This window comes from Salvelinus fontinalis, chromosome 19 (assembly GCF_029448725.1).
Source record: "Salvelinus fontinalis isolate EN_2023a chromosome 19, ASM2944872v1, whole genome shotgun sequence".
Lineage (NCBI taxonomy): Eukaryota > Metazoa > Chordata > Actinopteri > Salmoniformes > Salmonidae > Salvelinus > Salvelinus fontinalis.
Window position 1 is genome coordinate 38,870,285 of NC_074683.1, and position 13,470 is coordinate 38,883,754.

At 46.2% G+C, this 13,470-nt stretch overlaps 1 protein-coding gene across 2 annotated transcripts in view; it reads right to left on the bottom strand.

Moving 5' to 3' along the window:
* The window catches only part of LOC129816704 (oxysterol-binding protein-related protein 6-like), a 95,730-nt gene that overhangs the window by 15,173 nt on the left and 67,087 nt on the right, over nucleotides 1-13,470 (bottom strand). For both annotated transcript variants that reach the window (XM_055871504.1, XM_055871503.1), the window contains exons 8-14: nucleotides 12,228-12,331; nucleotides 7,608-7,788; nucleotides 4,280-4,410; nucleotides 3,781-3,888; nucleotides 3,119-3,250; nucleotides 1,832-1,919; nucleotides 1,271-1,524 (exon numbers count right to left, since the gene is read on the bottom strand). In XM_055871504.1, coding sequence (XP_055727479.1) covers nucleotides 1,271-1,524; nucleotides 1,832-1,919; nucleotides 3,119-3,250; nucleotides 3,781-3,888; nucleotides 4,280-4,410; nucleotides 7,608-7,788; nucleotides 12,228-12,331 — 998 coding nt within the window. The remainder of the gene's footprint in view (nucleotides 1-1,270; nucleotides 1,525-1,831; nucleotides 1,920-3,118; nucleotides 3,251-3,780; nucleotides 3,889-4,279; nucleotides 4,411-7,607; nucleotides 7,789-12,227; nucleotides 12,332-13,470) is intronic.

The following is a 13,470-nucleotide window of genomic DNA, read 5'->3' on the forward strand; positions in this document are numbered from 1 at the left end:
TAGTGATGGGAGACACTGGGTCATGCTGTATGGGTTAGTGATGGGAGACACTGGGTCATGCTGTATGGGTTAGTGATGGGAGACACCGGGTCATGCTGTATGGGTTAGTGATGGGAGACACTGGGTCATGCTGTATGGGTTAGTGATGGGAGACGCTGGGTCATGCTGTATGGGTTAGTGATGGAAGACACTGGGTCACGCTGTATGGGTTAGTGATGGGAGACACTGGGTCACGCTGTATGGGTTAGTGATGGGAGACACTGGGTCACGCTGTATGGGTTAGTGATGGGAGACTCTGTATGGGTTAGTGATGGGAGACACTGGGTCACGCTGTATGGGTAAGTGATGGGAGACGCTGGGTCACGCTGTATGGGTAAGTGATGGAAGACACTGGGTCACGCTGTATGGGTTAGTGATGGGAGACGCTGGGTCACGCTGTATGGGTTAGGGATGGGAGACACTGGGTCACGCTGTATGGGTTAGTGATGGGAGACACTGGGTCACGCTGTATGGGTTAGTGATGGGAGACGCTGGGTCACGTTGTAAGGGTTAGTGATGGGAGACACTGGGTCACGCTGTATGGGTTAGTGATGGGAGACGCTGGGTCACGTTGTAAGGGTTAGTGATGGGAGACAGTGGGTCACGCTGTATGGGTAAGTGATAGGAGACACTGGGTCATGCTGTATGGGTTAGTGATGGGAGACACTGGGTCACGCTGTATGGGTTAGTGATGGGAGACACTGGGTCATGCTGTATGGGTTAGTGATGGGAGACGCTGGGTCACGCTGTATGGGTTAGTGATGGGAGACACTGGGTCACGCTGTATGGGTTAGTGATGGGAGACACTGGGTCACGCTGTATGGGTTAGTGATGGGAGACACTGGGTCACGCTGTATGGGTTAGTGATGGTAATGTCTATGGTTGCTAATGCATCCTAATATAAAGAGGTGTTACATCATCTGATGAGTCTCTGTGGTATGTTTCCTCTGTGTTAGCTGATTGACTGGGTCACATCATCACTAAGAGTTACAGTAATGTGCCATTTTGTCATACCTTGTGGTGGTAGATAATGCAGAGTTATACTGGTGGTCTTTTCAGAACTGTAACCATGAAGCTTTATACGACTCATAGGGGTGAGTCTTTGGGCCGTACCATGAGTTCATACTCAGAGGGGTGAGTGTTTGGGCCGTACCATGCGTTCATACTCAGAGTGGTGAGTGTTTGGGCCGTACCATGCCTTCATACACAGAGGTGAGTACTTGGGCCGTACCATGCGTTCATAGGGGTCCTCCGTATCGGCAGCCCTGTCTAGTAGCTCAGTGTACTCCAGCTCTTCACACATGTGCTGCAGGGTGTTGAGGGGCTCATTGAGCTCCACAGGCATGGACACCTTGGACAGGTCCTTCCCTATGTTGTTCCTCAGGATGTTCCACAGGTTGATGTTGCTGCAGTCTGGCGAGGGGGCGGGGAGACACGGGCGTCGCCCGTTACGGAAGGCACTTCCAGCCAGGTCTCCGTTCGGCACTGAAACCAGAAGAAAGTACAGTACTGTCACGGACCATCGTTAGGACTGATGACTGTCTGAACTACAAGGCTTTGTCAAATCCTAATCCTTGCATCTCATAATAGCCACAGGCAGTTCATGACTGAAACATAGTCGAAGGATGAAGGGTTAGAATAGAGGATAGAGGCATTCCTGCCCTCCACACTGATAGCTTTCATAAGCCCTGAGTGCAGCCCTTGGCACACGTTGAGGCCTGCAAGGTCAATCCCCCCACACACACACTGTAATGGAAGGAGAGGCATTTTTGGAAAGCTAAGGAGGACCTACTTTGTCTGGAGACGTTATCAGTCACGCTGGCATTGTCTTCTGAAATGTTATCGCTCACGTCGCTGACGTATGATTCATCGTCTGAGGCCTAGAGGGTTAGGGTTAGAGGAAGACAACAGAACCACTGAGTCAGTACAGTACACACACACACTACAGTACACACACACACTACAGTACACACACACACTACAGTACACACACACACACACACACACACACACACACACACACACACACACACACACACACACACACACACACACACACACACACACACACACACACACACACAGTGACTAGCAAACTGCCGTCAGTGCTTGCTATCTCTTCTCTCTCTTTCTGCAGTCACCACAAGATGAGACACTGCAGCATTTCCACTTTATATATAGTAACATACAATGAACTTACTGACGGTGCCAGAGAATAGCAGATTGTGGCTGTTGGTAGTAATGAATAGGGCCTGGCACCTGAGGCAGAGGGTTTGGCCCTAGCCTGATGATGGACCTCCTTGGTGAGTAATCCTTCAGCAGGACTCTAGATAGTAGCACTTGGTTTTCATACCTGGGGAACAGCCAGATAGGCCTGAAGGGTGATGGCTCTTATGGGGCCATATTGACTGGTGCTCGGTACTCATGGCATTGGGCCTGTCATGGCAGTGAGGGAAAAAAGCCATCTCTTTGGCTTAAGAACACACAAACCATCAGACTGGAGGAAGGACCATGGAGAAGGACCATGTCAAATCCATAAAGAAGGGCGTACCATTGAAAACCTGGAGTTGGTTTCATGAGAAATTGGACATGACTGGACTCAGTTGAAGGACATTACTGGACTCAGTTGAAGGACCCAGTTGAAGGACATGACTGGACCCAGCAGCATAATAGACTAGAGACTGGAGAGTCTCCCTCTAGTTTGGAGAGTCTCCCTCTAGTTTGGAGAGCCCCCCACTAGTTTGGAGAGCCTCCCTCTAGTTTGGAGAGCCTCCCTCTAGTTTGGAGAGCCTCCCTCTAGTTTGGAGAGCCTCCCTCTAGTTTGGAGAGCCTCCCTCTAGTTTGGAGAGCCCCCCACTAGTTTGAGGAGCCCCCCACTAGTTTGGAGGAGCCCCCCACTAGTTTGGAGGAGCCCCCCACTAGTTTGGAGAGTTGAAAGTTGGTCTTGCTCTGTCTCTACATGTCTGAGTTTCTGTTGTGTGCCATCTCTGTCCCTCACACTGGTTTTATTCATATCTGACTAACTCCACCTCCACTCGGCCATGTTTTATCTGAGCTCCGACCCCCAGCCCTCTCTCACCTCGTTCTCTGACGAGCTGGCCGACAGCAGCACTTCCTGGGCGTCGAAGAACTCCGACACAGACTCTGACATAGACAGCCTGCTCTCATTGGACGTCTGTTGAGTCAGAGGGATTCCCCTCTGCTCCCCCCCCTTTAAGGAAACAGAGAAACACAATCAGTACAACGTCTTTTACTCGTGACTTTAGGTGGTGAGACGACATAGAACTGAACTGTGTCAAAGTGGAGACGGTGGAGACCCAGCAGTCATTGGTGACTTTATTCTTCCTATATTCCTGGTAAGATCACATTGTTTTTTCCATTTACCTTGACGTCAGGTGCAGCACAACTTTAATGATCAGTGAGCTCACCTGCCAAGAGATACTGGAAGCACCGTCCTTCTTTAAGGACAGGAATCAATACCCTAATTGGTAAACGCAGTAAAGCAGAGAATACACAATGTTTTCCAGTTAACTAAAGTTACCTGTCCAGCTCTACAACAGGATGCATAGCACCACAGAGGAGATAAACAGCACACAAGATCACTATTCTCCCTGACCTCACCTGGTAGCTACCAGCTGGCTGCCATAAGCACACCAGGCACTGCAATGGCAAGTGTCCTGCATGTCAGGGACAATGACAACAAAACAACGACTTGATCCAGTAGAAGACGTAGCTAGCTACCTCATCAGGACTGGTGATGAGGTTCACACTGATTGTTTGTTCAGACAGGACCGACTCAGAGTGGATGCGGCCCAGTCGGGTTTTAAGCTCAGCGTTTTGGGACAGGGCCTGAAATGAGGAGAAATACGAATCAATTCACTAATCTGTCAGCTGGAGGAGAGGGGTGTAGAGAGGAATACAGAACTAAACAGATAAACATTACAACTGGATCTATATTGTACAGCTCTACATTCATATTCAGCTATGAAATGGATCCATTCACAAAGTAACAGAAATCTAACTCAAGCAGTGATGAAAGTCATACCAATTCCATTGAAACCCCTCATCTCTCCAGCCAGTACATTTCATGTTTCAAGTACTGCACAGAATATTTAAGGTGTGTTTAAGGTGTGTTCTAAAAAAAACAACACAATTAACCATTTATAGTGACTGTTCCCAGTGCAGGAGGATTATGGGTAGTGTAGAAGGAGAATTCTAAATGAACACCTGCCGGTCTCACCTGTGACAGAGACTTCCTGAGGGTGATGACCTGGGCAGACCGTTCTGACTGCTCCTGGTCTGAGAGAACAGATTTGATCTTCTCCTTCTCCATGGCCACCGTGGTGAACGCAGACTTCAACATGGAGTGGACTGCAAAAGACAGAAATAATTTTAAACACACCCTCTGGTTACTTACAACTCTTACTAATGGTTTCCCTACACCTTGCTGGTATGGATAGTGTAAAGGGACGGACTGATGCAGGAGCTTACCGGGGCTGAAAAAAATCAAATAATAATATATATAATAATACGTTTTAATATATACAGTGCATTCGGAAAGTATTCAGACCCCTTTTTCCACATTTTGTTACGCTACAGCCTTATTCTAAAATTGATTCAATTAATATTATAGCATTGAGTCTTCTTGGGTATGAGTCTACAAGTTTGGCACACCTGTATTTAGGGAGTTTCTCCCATTCTTCTCTGCAGATCCTCTCAAGCTCTGTCAGGTTGGATGGGGTGTGTTGCTGCACAGCTATTTTCAGGTCTCTCTAGAGATGTTAGATCGTGTTCAAGTCCGGCCTCTGGCTGGGCCACTCATAGACATTCATAGACTTGTCCCGAAGCCACTCCTGTGTTGTCTTGGCTGTGTGCTTCGGGTCATTGACCTATTGGAAGGTGAATCTTCGCCCCCAGTCTGAGGTCCTGAGCTCTCTGGAGCAGGTTTTCATCAAGGATCTCTCTGTACTTTGCTCCGTTCATCTTTCCCTCGATCCTGACTAGTCTCCCAGTCCCTGCCGCTGAAAAACATCCCCACAGTATGATCCTGTCACCGCCATGCTTCACCGTAGGGATGGTGCCAGGTTTCACCGTAGGGATGGTGCCACTGTCAACTGTGGGATCTTATATCAACAGGCGTGTGCCTTTCCAAATCATGTCCAATCAATTGAATTTACCACAGGTGGACTCAAGGATAATCAATGGAAAAAGGATACACCTGAGATCAATTTCAAGTCTCATAGCAAAGGGTCTGAATACTTAGGTAAATAAGGTATTTCTGTTTAAAAATGTTATATATTTGCAAACATTTCTAAAAACGTGTTTTCGTTTTGTCATTATGGGGTATTGTGTGTAGATTTCTCAGGATTTGTATTTATTTAATACATTTTAGAATAAGGCTGTAACGTAACAAAATGTGGAAGAATTCAAGGGGTCTGAATACTTTCCGAAAGCACTGTATATTTTATGTTTTATAGTAAGAATAGGCATATACTGTAATGAGACAATGAAAGAGAACATATACTTTCCCCAAACAATCTTGCTGACTTTTGCGGGTGTTCAAAAGTGACATTCTGGGCTTATAAAACAAGTGGTACGAGCAGTGTTTCTCTTATCTTGGAACTTTGTCTGTGCAATGACAGCTTATCGGCCTTATTTCACGGACGTGAAGTCTATGAAGGCATTTCCAATGGGATATAGACCAAACCAATATTTCAACTGGTCTGGTTGGCTTTCCCCCCCAGTAAATGTACCCATGGGCCGCTACTGAAGTTAACAAATTGCATCTTTGTGCGCCAATTTGTTTCCAGAAAATGAGGGTGTGCCAGGAGGATGTGCCGGGGATAACAAAACCCCAGGGCCAATGATTTGTTAATCTGAACGTGAAGTGTAAATACATTTGTTGGTTGGTGTGAAATGCATTCCAGTGTAGTTAACATGACCTATCAATCAGTGCAGCAGACTGTGCGTGTGTGTGTTTGTGTGTGTGTGATTGTGTATACAATATATATGTGTATGTCTACAGTGCCTTGCAAAAGTATTCATCCCCCTTGGCATTTTTTCTATTTTGTTGCATTACAACCTGTAATTTAAATCTATTTTTATTTGGATTTCATATAATGGACATACACAAAATAGTCCAAATTGGTGAAGTGAAAACAGTAAACGGTAAAAAAATCAAAAATAATCAAAAACAGAAAAGTGGTGCGTGCATATGTATTCACCACCTTTGCTATGAAGCCCCTAAATAAGATCTGGTGCAACCAATTACCTTCAGAAGTCACATAATCAGTTAAATAAAGTCCATGTGTGCAATCTAAGTGTCACATGATCTCAGTACATATACACCTGTTCTGAAAGGCCCCAGAGTCTGAAACACCACCAAGCAAGTGGCCCCACTAAGTACAGATCAGGGTTGGGTTCTAAAAAAATATCTGAAACTTTGAACATCCCACGGAGAACCATTAAATCCATGATTAAAAAATGGAAAGAATATGGCACCACACCAAGAGACGGCTGCCCACCAAAACTCACGGAAAAGGCAAGGAGGGCATTAATAAGAGAGGAAACAAAGAGATCAAAGATAACCCTGAAGGAGCTGCAAAGCTCCACAGCGGAGATTGGAGTATCAGTCCATAGGACCATTTTAAGCCGTACGCTCCACAGAGCTGGGCTTTACGGAAGAGTGGCCAGAAAAAAGCCATTGCTTAAAGAAAAAAATAAGCAAACACGTTTGGTGTTCGCTAAAAGGCATGTGGGAGACTCCCCAAATATATGGAAGATGGTACTCTGGTTAGATGAGACTAAAATTGAGCTTTTTGGCCATAAAGGAAAATGCACAAACCCAACACCTCTCATAACCCCGAGAACACCATCCCCACAGTGAACCATGATGGTGGCATCATCATGATGTGGGGGTGTTTTCATTGGCAGGGACTAGGAAACTGGTTAGATTTGAAGGAATGATGGATGGTGCTAAATACAGGGAAATTCTTGAGCGAAACCTGTTTCAGTCTTCCAGAGATTTGAGACTGGGACGGAGGTTCACCTTCCAGCAGGACAATAAGCCTAAGCATACTGCTAAAGCAACACTCAAGTGGTTTAAGGGGAGACATTTAAGCGTCTTGGAATGGCCTAGTCAAAACCCAGACCTCAATCCAATTGAGAATCTGTGGTATGACTTGAGATTGCTGTACACCAGCGCAACCCATCCAACTTGAAGGAGCTGGAGCAGTTTTGCCTTGAAGAATGGGCAAAAATCCCAGTGGTTAGATGTGCCAAGCTAAGAGAGACATACCCCAAGAGACTTGCAGCTGTAATTGCTGCAAAAGGTGGCTCTACAAAGTATTGACTTTGGGGGGGTGAATAGTTATGCACGCTTAAGTTTTCTGTTTTTTTTTGTCTTATTTCACAATAAAAAATATTTTGCATCTTCAAAGTGGTAGGCATGTTGTGTAAACCAAATGATACAACCCCCCCCCAAAAAAATATATTTTAATTCCAGTTTGTAAGGCAACAAAATAGGAAAAATGCCAAGGGGGGGTGAATATTTTCGCAAGACACTGTACCTTTCTGAGCGATGAGGCAGAAGTCCTCCTGTAGTTTGATGTAGTCACCGCCACACTCCATGTTGTCAGGAATCTGGCGAGAGACAGGGGCCTGGAAGTCCACCTGCTCAGCGCACAGGTTGGGGTTGGAGGAGTGGAGGCGCGTGGGCGACATACTGCCACTCACAGGGAGAGAGGGGACCTGAGAGGAGGAGAGGAAGGGAGGAAGGAGAGGAGTGTCAGTACCACTTGGAGACTTGGGAATGTAGTAATGTGATCTACAGATGGAGCTCCATAAGACCTTCTGCGGTCTCTTCTGACATAGTCAAGACAGATACTCACTCAGTGTTTATATCACTATATGAATCACACCAAGTCTGACAAGTCATATGGGACAGCAAAGCACAGATGAAGCTGAGGCTTCGTTCCAACCAATGTTCTTTTTAAGCCTTGGCTATAAATACATCACTTCATTTGCTTAAAAAAAAAAAAAGGAAAAAAATCCTTCCCCTTGTTTCTCCTGGACTGATGACTCACTCATTCATTAACAACGCTATGTATGTATACCAGAGGGCCGCTAGTGAGAAAACAGTTGGTTCTGGGCTTCCTGGTGACGAAACGGTTGGTTTTGTGCTTCCTGGTGACGAAACGGTTGGTTTTGTGCGTCCTGGTGAGAAAATGGTTGGTTCTGGGCTACCTGGTGACGAAACGGTTGGTTTTGTGCTTCCTGGTGACGAAACGGTTGGTTTTGGGCTTCCTGGTGAGAAAATGGTTGGTTCTGGGCTACCTAATCTACCAGAACACACGTAGTGATAAAAACGAAGTATCATGAAGGAAAAGGCTTTTAAACATTTGCCATAGGTAATTGGGAGAGTTTCAGAGAGTCGAATAATCCAAAGCATGATTAGCCTTCTCCTGAAGCTTTACAGAGTGTTCAAAATGGGGTAATTTAGACAACATGAGAATAAGGCATTGTACAGCCCCAAAAATGTGGTTCAGGCTTTGTATTATGATAAGTACAAAAGGACATTGAATCGAGAGAAGATAACCGAAAACGTTCTTTGCCCTGACATATAATTGCATAACGTACAGTTATGACTATAACTACTGTTCCCTAAAGGAGGGAAACGAGGTACCACACAGCTATTAGGAGTTTGCTCGCTAGATCCCTCTACTGAAGAACATTAGAATCACACCTGACAAGCCCAAGGAACGCCGTACCTCACCGGAACCACCGCCTTCCACAGGCAATAAACTCGAGGCACAGATTCAGAACTGGGCGGCGCGGGGCCTCGTTTCTCCTTCAGGGAACAGTAGGTACAGTCATAACTCTACGTTCCCTTTCAGTCGGTCAACTCGGTACAACACAGCTACGGAGATATGAAATCACGCCCCAAGCCGAACCCCCAGTGGACACCAAATGAAATGGCCCCACATCAGACCACCCAGAGTTCCAACCCGACAGGAAAACCTCCGGTACCCGGGTATTGCGCAATCTGCCCACTTTGGGCTACACTGGGAGGAGTGTTATCCAGGCGATAAAACCTGAAACAAAAAAGTGTGTGGTGATGCTCAACTCGCCGCAACACAAATATCTCCTACAGGCAACCCTTTAAACAACGTCCAAGAGGCCGCCAGACCCCTGGTAAAGTGGGTGTGTACACCGTTATGTAATTCCTGTCATTTGCCAGAGAGCTTTCATCCACAATCCAGTTGGAGAGACGCTGCTTAGAAAGCGCTCTACCACGAGCCGGATTATCAAAACAGACAAAAAGTTAGTCACACAAACTGACACCCCTGGTCCGCTCAACGTACATGGTAATGCTCGTACTGGACACAGGGCATGCAACCTGAAAAGCTCAAAAGCTAGAGACCTGTAGGACATAGTCATGACCTTAGGGTCAAAGGTCACACTAGGACGCACCGTCAACTTAGAGTCGCCAAGGGCGAACTTCATACAGACTGTATAGTAGCAATAACGTTTAGAGGTAAACACCTTACCATCAGATTGGACCTTTCAGGGTCCAAGCCCACAGATTCCAAATCTCCAGCCGCGGGTTCCAGACCTGTCCGTGCACCTGGGACAACAAGTCCCTGCGCAATCCCCGCCTAAAAGGAGGATCCTCATGAACCAAGGTCGTTTGTGCCAATGGGGAGCCACAAGGATCAAGGACAAGCCCTCCCAATAGCGAGTGCTGAATCAGATCCACAGCGGGAAAAGCAGAACGGAGGGTCAAAGGCCCCTGGTGCGTGAGAGTATCCATTTCCAACGGATCATCCAGGTGCCTTATCTAGAAAGACAGCTGACAAGTCGGATTTTCTCACGATGCGTAAAGATGTATGTCAGCCCCGCCTAACATTTTCCATATCTAGGAGACCACCCATTGGTACCTGGAGTGAGGGAAAGTGCGCACTGCTCCACAGCAGTAGGGAGCAAGCACAGAATAAGAGCTTCTCACAAAGACACGGCGGTTGGAACCAAAAATCTCAAATTTGGACTCATCAGACCACAAGACAGATTTCCACCAGTCTAATGTCCATTGCTTGTGTTTCTTGGCCCAAGCAAGTCTCTTCTTCTTCTTATTGGTGTCCTTTAGAAGTGGCTTCTTTGCAATAATTCAACCATAAAGGCCTAATTCATGCAGTCTCCTCTGAACAGTTGATGTTGAGATGTGTCTGTTACTTGAACTCTGTGAAGCAATCTGGGCTGCAATCTCTAATGAACTTATCCTCTGGTTCTTCCTTTCCTGTGGCGGTCCTCATGAGAGCCAGTTTCATCATAGCTTTTGATGGTTTTTGCGACTGCACTTGAAGAAACTTTCAAAGTTCTTCACATTTTCCGGATTGACTGACCTTCATGTCTTAATGTCACGTGTGCTCCCTCTCCAGCCTCTAGGTCACCAGGCTGCTCGTTATGGCGCACACCTGTCACCATCGTTACGCGCACATGCGCGTCAGACTCACCTGGACCCCAGTCTCCTCCTTGATTACCTGCCCTATATATCCCGTGTAGCTCAGTTGGTAGAGCATGGCGCTTGCAACGCCAGGGTTGTGGGTTCGATTCCCACGGGGGGCCAGTACAAAAAAGTATGAATGTATGTACTTGTAAGTCGCTCTGGATAAGAGCGTCTGCTAAATGACTTAAATGTAAATGTAAATGTATATGTCACTCCATTTGGTTCCATCCCCAGGTGTCATTGTTTCTGTTTCAGTTTCCTGTCTGTGCGTTGTTCGTGTTTCTTGTTTTGTTCATTTGTTTATTAAATGATGCACTCCCTGAACTTGCTTCCCGACTCCCAGGGCACACGTTACACTTAAAGTAATGATGGACTGTTGTTTCTCTTTGCTTATTTGAGCTGTTCTTGCCATAATATGGACTTGGTATTTTACCAAATATGGCTATCTTCTGTATACCATCCCTGCCTTGTCACAACACAACTGATTGACTCAAACGCATTAAGAAGGAAAGAAATTCCACAAATGAACTTTTAACAAGGCACACCTGTTAATTGAAATGCATTCCAGGTGACAACCTCATGAAGCTGGTTGAGAGAATGCCAAGAGTGTGCAAAGCTGTCATCAAGGCAAAGGGTGGCCACTTTGAAGAATATCAAATATATTTGTATTTGTTTAACACTTTTTGGTTACTACATGATTCCATATGTGTTATTTCATAGTTCTGATGTCTTCACTATTATTAAACAATGTAGAAAATAGTAAAAAATAAAGAAAAATCATGGAATGAGTAGGTGTCCAAACTTTTGACTGGTAGTGTACACCGTCCAACAGGATACACGTGGTGTACACCGTCCAACAGGATACACGTGGTGTACACCGTCCAACAGGATACACGTGGTGTACACCGTCCAACAGGATACACGTGGTGTACACCGTCCAACAGGATACACGTGGTGTACACCGTTCAACAGGATACACGTGGTGTACACCGTCCAACAGGATACACGTGGTGTACACCGTCCAACAGGATACACGTGGTGTACACCGTCCAACAGGATACAGGTGGTGTACACCGTCCAACAGGATACACGTGGTGTACACCGTCCAACAGGATACACGTGGTGTACACCGTCCAACAGGATACAGGTGGTGTACACCGTCCAACAGGGTACACGTGGTGTACACCGTCGAATAGGATACACGTGGTGTACACCGTCCAATAGGATACACGTGGTGTACACCGTCCAATAGGATACACGTGGTGTACACCGTCCAACAGGATACACGTGGTGTACACTGTTCAACTAAATGCTTAATTGCAGGTTCCTGTGTGTGAGTGTGTGTGTGTGTGTGTGTGTGTGTGTGTGTGTGTGTGTGTGTGTGTGTGTGTGTGTGTGTGTGTGTGTGGGTGGGTGTGTGTGTGTGTGTGTGGGTGGGTGGGTGGGTGGGTGTGTGTGTGTGTGGGTGGGTGGGTGTGTGTGTGTGTGTGTGTGTGTGTGGGTGGGTGGGTGTGGGTGGGTGTGGGTGTGGGTGGAGAATCAGAGCAGGTGTCAGTCCAGTTCAAGTGTTCAGCAGTCTGATGGCTTGTAGATAGAAACAGTCTCTGAGACGGTTCTTATCAGGCCTCATGCTCTGTTACCGTCGACCTGACGGGGTCCTTGACGATGTGTGTGTGTGTGTTACCTGCATGTCAGTGAAATTGGGCGCTGACTGGGTCCTCTGTAGGCCCTCCAGGCTCTGCAGTAACTTGCTCAGCTCAATCAGGCTGGACTGGCAGCGGGCGAGCTCTGGAAAGAAGCAACACAAGGACATGGGTCACACTGGAAGGCCACCTCACACCCAATGAAGTGAATGTGACACCCTGCTGTGCTTAACACATGAGAGAACAATTACGGAAAAACAAATGTCCTTATTAGTTTAAGTAACAAAGTGTAATAATATCATAGACAGGCGCTACTATCAGGAGATATTGTAAATACATAATACCAGGGCATGGGGATCATATACCATAATACCAGGGCATGGAGAACATATACCATAATACCAGGGCATGGGGAACATATACCATAATACCAGGGCATTGAGAACATATACCATAATACCAGGGTATGGGGAACATATACCATAATACCAGGGCATGGGGAACATATACCATAATACCAGGGCATGGGGAACATATACCATAATACCAGGGCATGGGGAACATATACCATAATACCAGGGCATGGGGAACATATACCATAATACCAGGGCAAGGGGAACATATACCATAATACCAGGGCATGGGGAACATATACCATAATACCAGGGCATGGGCAACATATACCATAATACCAGGGCATGGGGAACATACCATAATACCAGGGCAAGGGGAACATATACCATAATACCAGGGCAAGGGGAACATACCATAATACTCCCTGGGGAACATATACCATCATACCCCACAAGACATGCCACCAGAGGTCTCTTCACAACTATGGGAGTTGCACAGTACTACATAGAGCTATGACTACATGGAACTCATGTAAGTAGTAAAATTAGATAAAAAAACAGATAACAATACACCTTATGGAACAGCGGGGACTACGAAGCAACACAAACATAGGCACAGACACATGCATACACACTAGAGGTCGACCGAATAATCGGCATGACCGATTAATTGGGGCCGATTTCAAGTTTTCATAAAAATCGGTAATCTGCATTTTTGGATGCCAATTATGGCCGATTACATTACATTCCATGAGGAGACTGCGTGGCAGGCTGGCCGCCTGTTACGCGAGTGCAGCAAGGAGCCAAGGTAAGTTGCTAACTAGCATTAAACATATCTTATAAAAAACAATCAATCTTCACGTAATCACTAGTTAACTACACATGGTTGATGATATTACAACGTTAACTAGCTTGTCCTGCGGTGCCTGTT